The sequence below is a fragment of the Zosterops lateralis genome, assembly GCF_965231275.1.
Source record: "Zosterops lateralis genome assembly, chromosome: 2".
In the NCBI taxonomy this organism is placed as follows: Eukaryota; Metazoa; Chordata; class Aves; order Passeriformes; family Zosteropidae; genus Zosterops; species Zosterops lateralis.
In genome coordinates, this window is record NC_139763.1 from 62522482 (window position 1) to 62536723 (window position 14242).

The 14242-nt window shown below is 44.2% G+C and overlaps 1 protein-coding gene across 1 annotated transcript in view; it reads right to left on the reverse strand.

The window, feature by feature from the left end:
• SIAH3 (siah E3 ubiquitin protein ligase family member 3) overlaps nucleotides 1-11977 on the reverse strand; it is a gene marked incomplete at its 5' end in the record, with an annotated part of 38785 nt that extends 26808 nt beyond the window's left edge. Inside the window, one exon of the mRNA XM_083854510.1 lies at nucleotides 11843-11977. Coding sequence (XP_083710636.1) covers nucleotides 11843-11977 — 135 coding nt within the window. The remainder of the gene's footprint in view (nucleotides 1-11842) is intronic.
• Nucleotides 11978-14242: the final 2265 nt, after the last annotated feature.

Consider the following 14242-nt stretch of genomic DNA (forward strand, 5'->3'; position numbering starts at 1 on the left):
TTTCTTCTAAAAGCCAAGAAGCAAAAGTTACTATTACAAAAAATGCTGAAAGGCTGCTTTTGGCAGATTTTCCCTATGAGTGAGTAATGAAAAGGTTTTCCCTTTCCCAACATCTGCTTCATCATTCTGAGTTCTCTTGCTACCGGCTGTTCATTGGCCGCTGGCAAATTGAAGTTGCTTTAGTTAAAGCAGCAAATAACCAAAATACCCAGACACAGCCTGGATTTATCTGTGAACTGGAATGTTCTTTTCTGATCACTGGTTTATTATTAAAAAATCATTAAAAGCTTAAAAATTATTAAGAGATACCTCGACAGTAAGCTCATGTTTTGCTGCAAGTATAAATTTTCTCCAGCTGCCTTGTGAAATTTCTGGAGATTAAGCTGCTTTCAGATCTGTTTTCTGATAGTGCCTTCATCTTTTACCAACAGCCTGAAACAAAATTCAGTCTTCATAATCAGTTATTTACAAATCAGTGGTTATGTTTGTGCAACCATTCACAACCTTAATATTTTTGTGTCTCTTTTTTGAAATATTTTCTATAGCAGAAAAAACTCAATAAAAGTTTCATTTTCTTTTAAAGCTGTGTCATATCCCATGTGATTTAGACTCTTAAGATTCCAGGCAGGAACAGTAATTGGACAAAGGGTTCCAGTTTGGCTGTGTGGGGGGAACCAGAAGAAGCGATGGTGAATTACTGCAAGGATTTGTATTGGTTTTCTTGACACAATTTAAATCCTGACCTGGGCATAGGCATGAATTGTTTGCAGGCAGACATGCACTTATTTGTAAGGAATGTGCTCCTGCTGCAGTGCTGCGTTGTGTTTGCACTCTGCTGAGGCTGGTGTGTGGCTGTAAAAACTTGTATTTTCAGCCACTCCCTGAAGCACAAATAATGAGAAATTTAGGCCTGAGTTGATGTCTTGAGGGAAGTATTTATATGGAGCACTGCTTGGCTCAACAAGGGTAAACACATCCCAAAAAAAGCATTTGCCAGAATTATGACAGAGAGGAAACTGAATGAGCCAGATAATACCCTGACCACATAACAACTATTTTGTAGGAATGTGAGGAGAGAAAATAAGATGTGAGCGTATATCCCAAGCCAACAAACCTGAAACAAAACATTTTTGAAGGACCTGTGTCTTGAGCTCCTGTCAGATACTTTATGGTGAAGCTTGTTATGGTGGCCTAGGACATTCATGATTCCAGGACCAACACAGCCACTGCCAAGGCATCAAAGAAGAACATGTACCTGCATTTCAGCTGTCTCTCTAGTCTGACATACAAATGCAAACTATTTGAATAAACTCACAAAAGCCTATGAAATGGTTTGGGGGTGGCCTGAGGACCAAACTTTGTTCTCCCCTCTGCTGCTGCTGCACCAGGGCTATGACAGCTTTTAAGGTACCAACAAAGTCATGGGGAATGACAGTATTTTACTCCAACAAAGTCCCCCAATAAAACACAAGTCACCCACAGACTTCCATACTGCAAAACATTAGCCAGCCTAAAAAGGCTGGGAAAGTCAGCATTTCCTCATCTCTAGTGATGCTATGTCATCCTAAGTCACCAAAATCTCTGCTACACCTCTGGCTTTCAGTGATCAAAGACAAACAAACAGACTCCATCGAGCCTGTGAGCAGACCCAGAATCCAGGCAGGGAACAGAAATGACACTACTTAAGTAACCTCTCTGCTTTGTGCCTCTTTGCACAGCAAATTAACACAGCTTGCACATCCAAAAGCGAGTCTGAAGCATCAGGGATTCTGCCATAGGGGGAAAGTAATCATGAACCAGTTAATTGAATAAGCCCAGGAAATTTTTTTTCTGCTGGAAGCCATCCCATAAGGAGAATGAGAGGAAGATTTGTCCAAGTGGATTATTTTCTCCATGTGATTTGCTCCATATTATTTTCTCTACCCAGCTCTCTTTAGGAACATGTTTACACTTGTGCCATGGTGCAAAGTCTTTTCTGCTAGACGTTGAACAATCTGTATTCTCATTGTCAGAATTTATTTAGTATTGCTTGTGATAACAAATAAGGGTGCTTGTCCTAAAACATATTTTGGAGTATGTCTTACCCTCTTTTGCCATCCCTCATCTGCCACAGTGACCTCCTTTCCAGTCCAGACTGATTTAATTAGCTGGTGATGCCTCTGGGCTTTGCACCACCATGAGGATTTGCATTTCTGATGAGTTTAAATTACCAGATATTTGTGTAACTGGCATAGTTCCATACTTTTTCACTAGTGTCAGTCTCCTGTGCTGAACCTTGGATTCCCAAGAGCATCCCACATGACTTTCTGTCTGCCTTCTTCATTCTTTTCAGATACATTTTTCTGATATGACTTTGGTTTGGTCTTTGTTGAGGCAAATGTTCAAGATTTGCTCTCAACACCCTTATATGGCTGCACTTCCTTGTTCACACCAAGTTCTACTTTTATAGAGTATTGCAGGGTCAGAACAATCCAGGTGGGAAAGGATTTCTGGGCAGTTCTGGATGTGATCTCAGAAACTGCACTGCAGCTGGTTTACAGTCCTGCTAACACAGCTCAGGATGAGACTGGTCTTTGCTCCAAGGGTACATTGCTGGCTCATATTCAGCTTATCTACCAGGTAGATGCCCTTTGTCCCTCTTACCTGGCAAAGGTAATGAAATCCATGCTTTATTCACTCACTTTGCCTGAAACTCTCTGTCATCAACTAGTCCAAAAAGTAATTCTCTATTTTTTTCCTGGTGATGAATTCCTTCTAGTACAAGTAAATTGAAAGCTCTCAGCATGGACTTATGTTGCTTTTTTTTGCTATATCTGAAGTCTCCCTAAAAGCTTTCTTTTCTGGAGTAGAAAGAAAACTGTCTTACCTGAACCTGTGTTAAACAGGGAACATAATATATTATGTTACTGTGCCCAAACTTTTGGATTTACTTTAAGGATACAACTATCCTGCTTGGGTTTTGTTTTGCATGAGCCAAAGGAACTGTAGGGTATCAGTGAGGTCCATTTAATTTAATCTCAGCTAGACAAAAATGACATACCCATCCCAAACTAGTCTTCCAGCTTCCTTAATTGTTGGTGGCAAGAAAAACAATCTTTCTTTGAGAACGAAAAATCTTGCTGATCCTAGACTCCTGAGGATGTTTAACCACAGAGAGAATCTCAGCTCTCAGGCAGAAAAAGCAGGGAACTCACAGTACTGCCCTCCTCTTACAAGTAAAGCCTGGACTCCCCTGGCCTGTGATGTGCCTTTTCATAAAGGGGAGTCCAACCAGCCTAAATAGCACATCCCTGTGTGCAGCCAGATGTCCTCAGCTGAGCAGGCATTGCAATACAGCACTCAGACATCCCTACTGGTGAGGAGGATGTCTTCAGTCTGCCCTCCACTCTTCAAAAGAGGTGGGTAAGTCTGCTGAACTCCAGCAGGTTTTTCATACAGTCTTTTGCTGGATTGAGTTTGATAATTTTCAGAATAAATATGTCTGAATGTCTGATCCTGAAAATCATCCATATTTTTCCATCTGTGCATATGCTTAACACTGAGCCCCTGAGTGCTCCTGCTGAGGCTGGGGTACTGCCATGATCACCCCACTTGCCACCGTTCTGCTGTTCCCATTTCAGCCTCTCATTTTCACAAAGCCTGAAGGTGACTGTAACCATGCTCTTTCCCCAGCTGCCCTAAGTAATCCCTGTGTGGTGGTCATTTACTCCATTTTTACGCTTATTACTTTGCTTATTTTCCACATGGCAGTTCCCAGGAGTGGAAGAACATTTTCATCCTCTGCTGATGTGGTTTTCTGCTCTGTAGCATCCACCTCCTTGCTCATCTATAGCATTTGTGTTCTGCACAAGGAGATGTTACCAATTTAATATTTTTCTATCTTATTTATGCTCCATTTCTCTGTTTCTCTTTACATTTCAGCTGGCATTTGATGTGAAAGAGTGTGTGATCTTGTGTTTAAAATATTCACAAGGACCTGTGTCTCTTCTCAGCTATGCATTTACTAGGAGCTGATGGGCACTTCATCAGCTACTCTGAACCCTAATATTTCTATGTGTGAAATAATAAAGCTGTTCAAATGATTTTTTAATTTTTTTTTTTTTAACTGAAGAATTTAGTCTGGAAGTGAAAAAGGGTTTCAGCTTGAATCAGTTTGGAATGAAATTGCTCTGGAAGACTAGAACCAAAAGCACTGCATCTGGTATGGAAGTAGGTAGTTAATTTCTTCCCAAAGTTGTTTCAAATATTTCTGTCTTTTAAAAAAGGAATACCAAAATAAACATACAAAGTACTCAGGGGTCCCTGCTGTTCTACGCCAGTGATGCTTTCATGGTATTGCTGAGATGAAAGGGGAGAACTAAAGATAAATCCATTAATGTTATATAAGATGCTCAGAAATGCCTCTAAATAAATAAAAGTACTTCAAATTGAACACTGCACATGTGTCAGGAAATTCGTTGGCAGTGCCAAGATGCTCTTCCCTCTTTGGAAAATGCAATGGGAGTGCTGAGCAGAAGCATTGCAGGTGGTTGTGAGCAGCAGGTCATCCAGAGCAAATTTCAGGAAGTCTCCATGCACAAGGGAAATTTTTCCACTCAGCACAGCCCTCAATAATCCCAAGGGGTAAGAAAGAGCTTTGTGTGAGGCTCTGAAAAACAGCTGAGCCACTGCCCTGCCCACCTGCTTGCCCTTGCAGCATGGAGGCAGAAGGGATGTGTGTCTACTTTGGTGATGCGCACACAAAACCGCCAGCTTCAATCCCTGCTGAAAGGGAAGATATCCTCTTTTGGGAGCTGGTGGGATCATTTCCATGTCTCACTATGCTGGGTGGACACCAAGGGCTGTGGCTCCTTCAGCTTGGGCTCCAGTCCAGCACAGGATGGCAATTAAGTTTTGCAGGCATGTAAAGCCCTTGGCTTCCTTGCCAGCTGCATCCATGGCTTGGGACACGTTTCACTGCTTTTTGTAGCTCTCCTGGTCTTGCCCCTGATCACATTAAAGTGAAACTTCATCTGTCAATAGCAAAATTAGTAGCAGCGAGGATTGAATGATTGGGATTTCTTCTGAAACAGTTTGGAGGAAAATAAGACATCCAAAGTTGCAGCAAAGTTAGTGATGCTTTCCTTTCAGCAGGAGCAAGAAAAACCTCAAATTAGGTTTTTGAATGACAGATAAGGAGAATCTTTTGCTCTAAGACTTTGGTACAGCAGGGAATGGGAATCTTAAGAAAGAGCAAGAGCAGAGAAGAAAAGATACTTAACAAAAAGAGGCAAGCTATGGAAAGAAAGAAAAAGAATTCAGTCTGATAAGGTGTTTAATGATGGAGCATCCGTGCTTTTTTTTCCCAGCTACACCACAGACGTACAGAGGTGGGCTGGGAAGTTGATGTCACGTTCAGCTAGACCCAAATGGCTTCCCCTAGGTCCTTCAGAAGTTAAAGTGGCTCAGCTCTGCTCAGTTCTGCTGCAAAAATCACAGCAAAGGCAGGCTCAGACTATTGCCTAAACCTTGTTCAGCTCTCCAAAGGAATTCCCTCCTTTTTGGTGGCTCATGTGCTGCCTGATACCCATCTGTACCATCCTGTGCCATGCCATATGTGCCAGTGCCAATATCACAAGAGGTGCCAAGGGCAACCCATCATGGTCACCATGCCAAGGGAGCAGCAGCCCTCAACACCCCAGCCCCGTGCAGCCAGGATAGCATGGCTGTGTTCTCCCTTGCTCCTCACTTCCTCACTCAGTTCCCAATAAAGCTGCATAAAGACTGTCTTCCCCCCCACTGCCACCCTGTGAAATTATTGCAGGATTCAGTTCTTCTCTCTCGTGCACTCAGTTGAAGGATGCAAATTTCCTGTTGTGAGGGCACGACTTTGGTGCTGCCAAAAGAAACATGAAGTCTCAACTCTGAGCCAGGTGGAATAAGAATTATGGACTTTTAAACAGTGTAGAAAGCACCAAAGTCCCAGGAAGGCAGGGCACAGACATAGCAGCTCCTCTCCCTCATTTACCAGAGCTCTTGGGATCCAATGCACTACCTTTAAACTCAATTTCTTGCATTACTTAAGAAACTCAGATTGTTTCTGAGAAAGAAGTGAAGCTTTTAAATGTCACCCAGCTACATATGCTGGCAGTTCTTTGCTACCAGGTGAGAATTTTAATGGTTAAACAAAAAAAAATTATACTCGCTATCAGTTCTGACTCTGAGGCAAAATTCATGGTGTCTGGGAACCTGAGTGAGGAAATTTTAGCACCTGGGACTTGCAGGAGCATATTCAGTGTGACTTTGTTCTACTGGGAAACAGACTGAGACCTTGCCACTGATATCATGTAATCAAGGCTTGTAATAGAACACCTCTTTTTCCTCTGCACCCTCTGTGTTAGTCACAGCAATTCCTCTGGGACAGTGTTTCTCCCGAGAGAGTTACCTCGGCTATTATGTCTAACCCAAAGGGCTGCACTGAGAAATTCCTGGTATACTGAGCCATATCAGAGTGGGTGGATTACAAAGTAATGTGTGGCAGTGTCTGATGGCTACTCCTCACCCTGCTGTCAAACACCCTGTCAAGGGGAGAGACGTTTCTCTAATATTAAAATAACAGCACTGTCTTCCATTGATAACATCTGACTTCAAATGTCCTGCAATCAGGTCAGATTTAATACAGAATCAGAGAATCCTAGGATAGTTTCAGTTGGAAGGGACCTTTTAAAGGCCATCTACTCCAGCCCCACCACGAGTAGGGACATCTTCAACAAGATCAGGCTGCTCAGAGCCCTGTTCAACCTGACCTTGAATGTTTCCAGATACAGGGCATCAACCACTTCTCTGGGAAAACTGCCAGTGTTTCACCACCCTTATCATAAAAAAATCCTTTTTTCATTATATCTAATTTAAATCGATCCTCCTTTAGTTTAAAACCATTACTCCTCGTGCTATTGCCTCAAATTCACTCTCAAAATCAAACGTGGGTAGGAAAGGACTCAGCGCTTGCCTACTCCATCCCACCTCCAGAGCTGTAGCGTAGCACTCAGGACCAGTTAACAATGGTAATTAACTCTCCCCAGTGGATGTGGGCTGGGAGGTGAGGAGAAGGAAGCCTGAGCCTATGAACACAGAAACTTCTGTGGTGGGGGCTCTTTCCCTCCCTCTCCCAAGGAGACGCCGTGATTGTTATTCTGTGAGACCACGCAGAAGTTCGGAGCTGTCCCTCTCTGCAGCGCGCTTCAAGTGAAGCCCGTGCTGCCCTTTGCTATAGCCCGTGGTGGTGCAGGTGGATGGATCTGCAGGCTTGAGGCTGATGGCTTGCTGGAGAGGGGTTCCTGGGTTCAGGAAGCAGTAGAGAATGGAGAGACCCCAGGAAAGCTGCCTGAGCGTGCTGTGCCTCCCCTCTGCAGGGCACCCTCAAAGTCACATCTCAGGACAGACCGAGGCTCCTGGAGTGCTCAGGGTCAACTGGAATCCCTTCAAATAGAGGCAAGGCTGAAGGAGGGGTGACAAAGTCCTGTCTGCTGCTATCCACATCCCTACAAAAGGATTTAAAATCTGAGGTGCCCAGTGCTCACACAGCCCTAGCCCACAGCTGGGGCGGGAAACAAGTGGCTTGCCAGGAGCCCGGGTTTGCAGGTAGCGGAGCATTGTACAGATCCTCTCACCACAGCTGTCACAATCCTGCTGGACATTGGGGCCAAATGCCACTTTGTCTCCAAATCGCAGCCCCGCATAGGAGACTTAAGGTTGTCTGGGCTGAGTCTCTCTGCTCCCTTGCACCAAATAAATAGATCTCATGGGAGTGTAATGCACCCCAGCACTTTAATCCTCCCGGGGATAAAATGGATTACAATGCTATTTGGCTGCCACTGGATGCAGAGCCAAACTGTTATAACAGGATTCAAACCTCTTCCCTAAGTCAGAGCAGATTTGTTTGTTACTTTAAAAACTAGCTGAAAGACAGCTTGGACCCATAAACTGTGTTAAGACCCTTTTAGAATATGAGATTCCACTATTTATGACCTTGTTAGAATAATTTTTTTTTGTAAATCAACAAGTTCCTTGAAATCCTACAGAGGTGGAGATTGGTGTTTTTTACAAGAACATTGTAAGCACACTTTTTATTATTTAAATGAACAGTTTTCACACTCCCCAAAGAGTTTAAAACTGTGTGTAAAACCCCAATAACTCCTTGAATGAAGAAGATCTGGTTTACCCAGCCATATGCATCATCTTTAATCAGTATGGCCTTGGGGGGAGCAGCCACTTGTCTAGAGAGCTCTGTTGCCTGGCTGTGCAAGGCATCTTCCAAGGGAAGATGTCAGGTTGACCACATGCTTGAAAGAGGACAGCTTACAAAGTAATGGATATAATATGATCGAGGACAAAGGTGACCTATAGAAGTGTGGTAAGTAAGTGGTTTTCTCTGCTTGGCAAGTGAATTTTGATCCCAGCATAGCACTGTGCTGTGAGATGCTGCTGTGTCTGGGAAAGCTTTGTAGGAGGACAAAGAGCAGAAAGCGGCAAGAAGGACAAAGGCTCCGAAACAAACACCCCCTCCCATTCATACTCCTGCCAAACCAACAAAACAGAGGGGGACAGTTGCAAAATTGTCTTTCCCTCTAGAGTCACCCATGTCAGCCTGTCAAGTGTGAGGGAAATAGCAGCAGATCAATAGAGGTGTCTGTGCTGACACTTTTACCATCTTGCACTTTAAGAAACCCAGAAATGTTCATCAGCCTTCCCAATTAATAAGCCTTTCAGTGGGAAGAAATACATATGTGTCTCTCTAAGTGTGTTCTTCTCTACCAGCCTCTGGATCTCTTCTAAAAGTAGGGGTAAGTGATGGGCTCTGGTCATTGTCAGAGATCCAGGCTGTGGTGATGATGACAGCATTCTGGCATAACCTTACAGGAGTGCCCCCTTGGTCTGGCTGCGGGTCTGTGGCAGCAGAAGCTGGTGCAACCTTCCCTGGAGGGTACCAGGTCTCCCCTCTCCTCTGCTGCTCACTGAGTGCTTTTCCACATCTCTGACACACATACATGATCAGCAGCCACAGATCCTCCTGTGTGGGTGAATCCCACTACCATCCCTGAGCGCTCCCTTGGGTGGAAGGAGTGAAAATGGAGGTCCTGCAGCAATTGACTTTAATGAAGTTATGTGCATTGGCACTGATTGAAGACCTGACCCGTGTGAAGGATGTCAACATGCATAATCACACCAGAGTGTGATGCCTGTCACTTATCATTTGCACCAATCAGCCAAGACTCCCCTTGCACTAGCACTGTGGTGATATGGAATAAAGTAATCCCTTTGCAAAGGGCTTACAATTTCGGAGTAAGCACAAACATTAAACCTTGAAGAAAAGGGAGAGAAATGAAATTGCTCCTAGCCCTTGTTTCCTAGCAGGTTTGTATTCATTGGCTGCACTCTTGAACACAGTTTTCACTCCACTTGTCAATTGTTAAGATAGATTTGGGGGCTGTCAACAAAATGTTACAGTTGAAAACACCCAGCTAGAAATAATAGACTAGGAAACATCAAAGTAGTCATAATACTGTAAACCATCACAAAGGAATAAGTTAGGCCCTTTCACACTTCATGGTCCCTTAGATGCCTTTTAGAGCAACAACAGCATCCTCCCTGTGATGGGACCCTGAGAAGCAGGTTCACCTGGCTTGGCTCTGATACCAGGTTTTGGACAAGGTACCTTGCTTGCCCTGGCTCCAGCTGGCCCACAGGCTGCTATGGGTGAACAACTGCTTGTGTCATACTGGGCACAAAGGGACCTGATCTCCACATCTCCTCTGGATGCTGCCACAAAGTGGTGATGCGTTCCTTATGCAGCTGGAGCAAAGCTGAACACCTGGGGAGCACATCAGAGCTAAAAACCCACCACATTGATGTGGCCAGTGGTGAGCTGGGTAACCTGGGAGCACTTGCACAGCACATTTCACTCTACAGTCAGAGGGGTTTATCAGAGCAGAGAGTTTGTCATCAGCTTGTTTGTCTGAATGGTGTCTCAACAGGCTCCTGTGCAGACATCTGTGCCATTGGGTTCCCAGTGCAGTCTTATCAGGGGAGCAATTCCCACCCGGGACAAGACAATTCTTGCTGGGGCCTCACTTACACACCAGACCTTTTCCTGGAGGGTCCTGTATGTTTCCAAGACAGTTTTGCTTCCAATGCCTACCAAGGCAAAGGCTGCCAAGGCAGAAATAGTTTGTCTTTCTGCTGGGCTTTCAGCCTGAGCAGAGAAGAGCTTGGCCATGGGGAATTTTAGCAAAATGAAATTCCCTGTGTGTTTAACACAGTTGCAGCTCCTGCAGTAGCAAACCCACAAAACAGTATGACCTGAAATGATAAACTTGGATCTGGTCTTAGCAATAATCATCCCCCTGTGTGCTTATGGGACCTTATCAGACAGTTCCACTGGCAGTGAAATTGTGTTGGGACCTGTTGTGTGTTGAAAGACTTTTTTCTGCTCACTTTTCTTCTTTTTTTTTTTTTTTCTTCAAATAATGAAAATTATAGATGAAAGTAGTGGGAGACAGTCACATAAAAGGGTTGAGCACAGAAGAATTCACTTACAAAATCTCCCCATGCACTTAGGAATGCAGCTATTTCTTTTACCCGTTCAAACAACCAGACCCTTTCAGATAATGACGGGGCTGTGTGTTTTTAATTTATCCTGTGAGGAGCGTGGTGCTGGGAGAGGTGAGCCTGCACCCAGGCGCTTCATCCCCTGGGAGTGCCTGCCCCAGCCGGCACCCTGCTAGAAACCATCTCTTCCTGCCTGAGCACAGCCTGAGAAGGGAAAGATGACTGTGGGAAGCATGCCCTTTTTTTGTGAGGTGATGCTGTTCTGAAGAAGGATTTACCCCATCAAAAGGGCGTCCCAGGGACCAGGAGCTCACTAAAGATGCTTCCTGCAATCCGTCCGAGTACCTCACAGGGACTCTTACAGAGCCAAAAATAAGTTGTTCTGAATTAAATTAATTTCTAAGCTTGCACCAGGATAGTGGAGCAACCTCACAAGTCAGGCCAGCAAGGACTTCTCACACAACAGAAGCCACTTCATTAAAGTTGGTCATTCACTAGTGTGATAAAGTAATTAAAGCCTCCTGATTGCTTTCTCCCCCTGCTGCTGCTTCCCTACTACAAACATGAAGGCTCTGGTATAGATGGAGCTGTTGACACTTTGTCAGTGAAAATTCAGAACTGTGTGAGTAAAAGAAACGTTTTTATGAGAACTATAAATAGCTTTGCGTTAAAACAAGTGTATTCTCCCTCCTAAAATAGATTCACCTTGCAAACAGCTTAAGGACAGTTTCAGCGCCAGAGGAATGTCTTCAACTCCCCCCAGGAGACAGAAACAGCCGTTTTTCCCCTGGAAGAGAAAACGGCAGCAGAGGAGATCCCTCTACTGCCATCCCCCTGTACCTGTTCCCCACTGCCTGGCAGCATCCTTCTGTGCTGGGGTGTCAGCCTGAGAGACCACACAGCATCCTTCTACTAGAAAGGGATGTTCATTCATCCAACTAACTTTTCCAGTCATTTTTACTAAACGCTTGCAAACATGCATGCTCATTATGTGGGTGAAAAGGATGAGGAAACTTTGAGGAGGGGGAGCCGTGACTTCCCACGATCGCTCGGAGCAGTGGGTTGCTTCCCCTTTGCTCCAAAGGGAATCATGCATTCAGACAATGCAAACGTCCTCTCTGCCAGGGCTGCAATGTGTTAACAGCACTCTCCCCTTGCTGCCAGAGCGTAATTTCATTCCCTGTGGAGAATCACGGGTGGCGGTGGTGGGGAAGACGAGGAGATGTTAGAAGAGAAAAAAATATTTTTAACTCACCTTGAGGCTGTGTGTTGGGTTGACGACACAGACAAGTTGCCCGGCAGCTGAGAAAACCCTCTTTGCCTTGTAGTGCTGAAACCGCAGGTGAATAAGATCTAACACAGCCCCAAAGCACTGGGTGAAGAAAAGCATCACAACTTTTGGCGTTGCTGCTGCTGCTGCTGCTGCTGCTGCTGCTGCTGCTGCTGTTGTTGCTGCTGCTGCTGCTGCTGGCAGTGGGCAGGGGAAGCAGCTGGGGAGCTCTGGAGTCCTTGAGCCCGGGGTGGGAGTGTAGTCGGCGAGAGCTGCTCTCCGGCACGGCTTAGCATGCCTTCATATTCATCATCAAAATAAGACGGGAAGAGGCTTGCAGCAGCGGGGTGGCCAATGGAAAGGACAGGAATGTTATCCTTGAGGTCCGGAGACAGCCAATAACAAATGCCTCCCCTCCAGAAACTCCCTGATGAATTGAGCCTGGTGTAGAATGTATTATTGAACATTACCATACATCAGCACGTTGCATTTATCTTGTGATTACAGCCAGTCATATGTAAGACCGTGGAGATATACAGGCAAAATTGATTGCTTAACATCTCCATTTATTAATTGCCTTAATTTAACAAAGGAGTGCTCAGATAGCAAAGCTACATGTAAGATGTAAGGAAGAATCCCTCCAGTGAAACTGTTGGAAAGTAGCAAAAATAGGTTAAGCAGACTAGGTTTTGCTGAGGGAGAAAAATCAAATATGCAAAGAGACTTACAGTTCCTTGCAGGGGTTAAGCAGAAGTAAAGCTTGCTACATAAATAGATTCTCGTCTGTGCATTCACAGTCTTCAATTTGGATTTTCACTGCTCTGAAGTTTTCTAAATTTTATATCCTACTACTTCACAAGAGTCCCAGCACACAGATAACATTTTCCCCATCATTGAAAATAGGAGAGGTCAGGTCTCCGGTCTGGTGTAACTTGGAATAAGTCCATTTAGAGACAACAATGTTTTCCTGATTTACACTTGCTAGTGGATCAGGTTTGTTGGACACAAAACATGGTAATTACTGGATGCTGGAACTATGGGAGCATAAAAAGGCACAGAGCATGCTTCTAAAAATAATGAAATACGTGATGCATGAGAGCACACACACACAGAGAAACTTGCATTGAGGGAGAAGTGGCTTTTAAATCAACAGAATAATTAAACATGCAGAAGGCTTTTGCTTGTCATTCATCTGTATATGGGTGAGCAGGAAATTACAAATTAGCCATTAGATAGTCCCAGGCATTAAAAAGGAATTAGGGAAGTGCAACGAAAATAAACATGCTTTTAGGTATTATTACCAGTGCATATCTCTGGTGGTGGGCAGGGATCCTTCTCGGGCCATTGAGTCTCATTAAACTTGAGTCCCTGTAACCGGGTTTTCTGGGAGGTGACTGCACTGAAGCAGCTAAGGGAATCAGAAAGCACATTCATTTCATGGGACAATCCGGTGTGATACGTTGCTCTGCTTGTTAATAAATCAAAGAGAGTTAATTTAATTAGCTCTCTGCCAGAACTTCCTATCAGGGTGCTATTTAGTCTTGCTAGCTAAGTATTCAGATGGCTTATTTAGCCTTGGTAATCCTTTTTCTCTTCAAAGCAGAACAGAGAAAAGTAGCTTTTCTTTCATTTTTTTTTCTTCGTTTTTAAAGTGAGCCCCATGCTGGGGGTGAGGCTGCTGCTACAGGCAGAGCAGCCCCCGTACAGCACAGGAATTAGCCTGGGACTGAATTGTCACTACTGCCTCTTCCTAAATCAATACTGCAAGGCTGGCTCTGCCAGACTGCAGAGCCTGTGCATTTAAAAAAAAAAAAAAAAAAAAAAAAAAAAAGCCTGAGTAGATAAATAAGTGAAAATTGTGAATCAGCTGGAGCAGCTGATTACACAACCCTCAAAAACACATTCAGGATGGGAGGAATATGTATCCCTCAGTTCTTAACATTTGGTTGTAAATGAGAACAGGAGATAATTTTTTGCAGTGCTGAGTGACACTTTGAGAATATTTTCAGACAGACTTGAGGACAAGTGAGTGAATCGTTTTGCTTAAATGCATTCTTTCTCTCTCTCTTCCCAAAGTAACTGTGAGCCTCTAGCAATTTATTATTTGGGTTTTTTCTGATTTGTAGTTAGTAGCTGCACAAATCTTGATACCAGGAAATTTCAGTCTGCAAGTTACCAGTGCAAGCCATCAAAGCCATAAATGAGCTAAAGGTCCTTGCTATTTACACTGGTTATTGCCACCTGAATCCCAGGAGATCATTTCTGTTTGACTATTGACTAAATGCCTAGACTTGGGGAGCACCACCATATCCATGGGAAGCAGAGGTGGAACGCCCATCCCTGCAGTCCTTCTAACCTCAGGGTTCTGGCAATTCTGTGATCTAC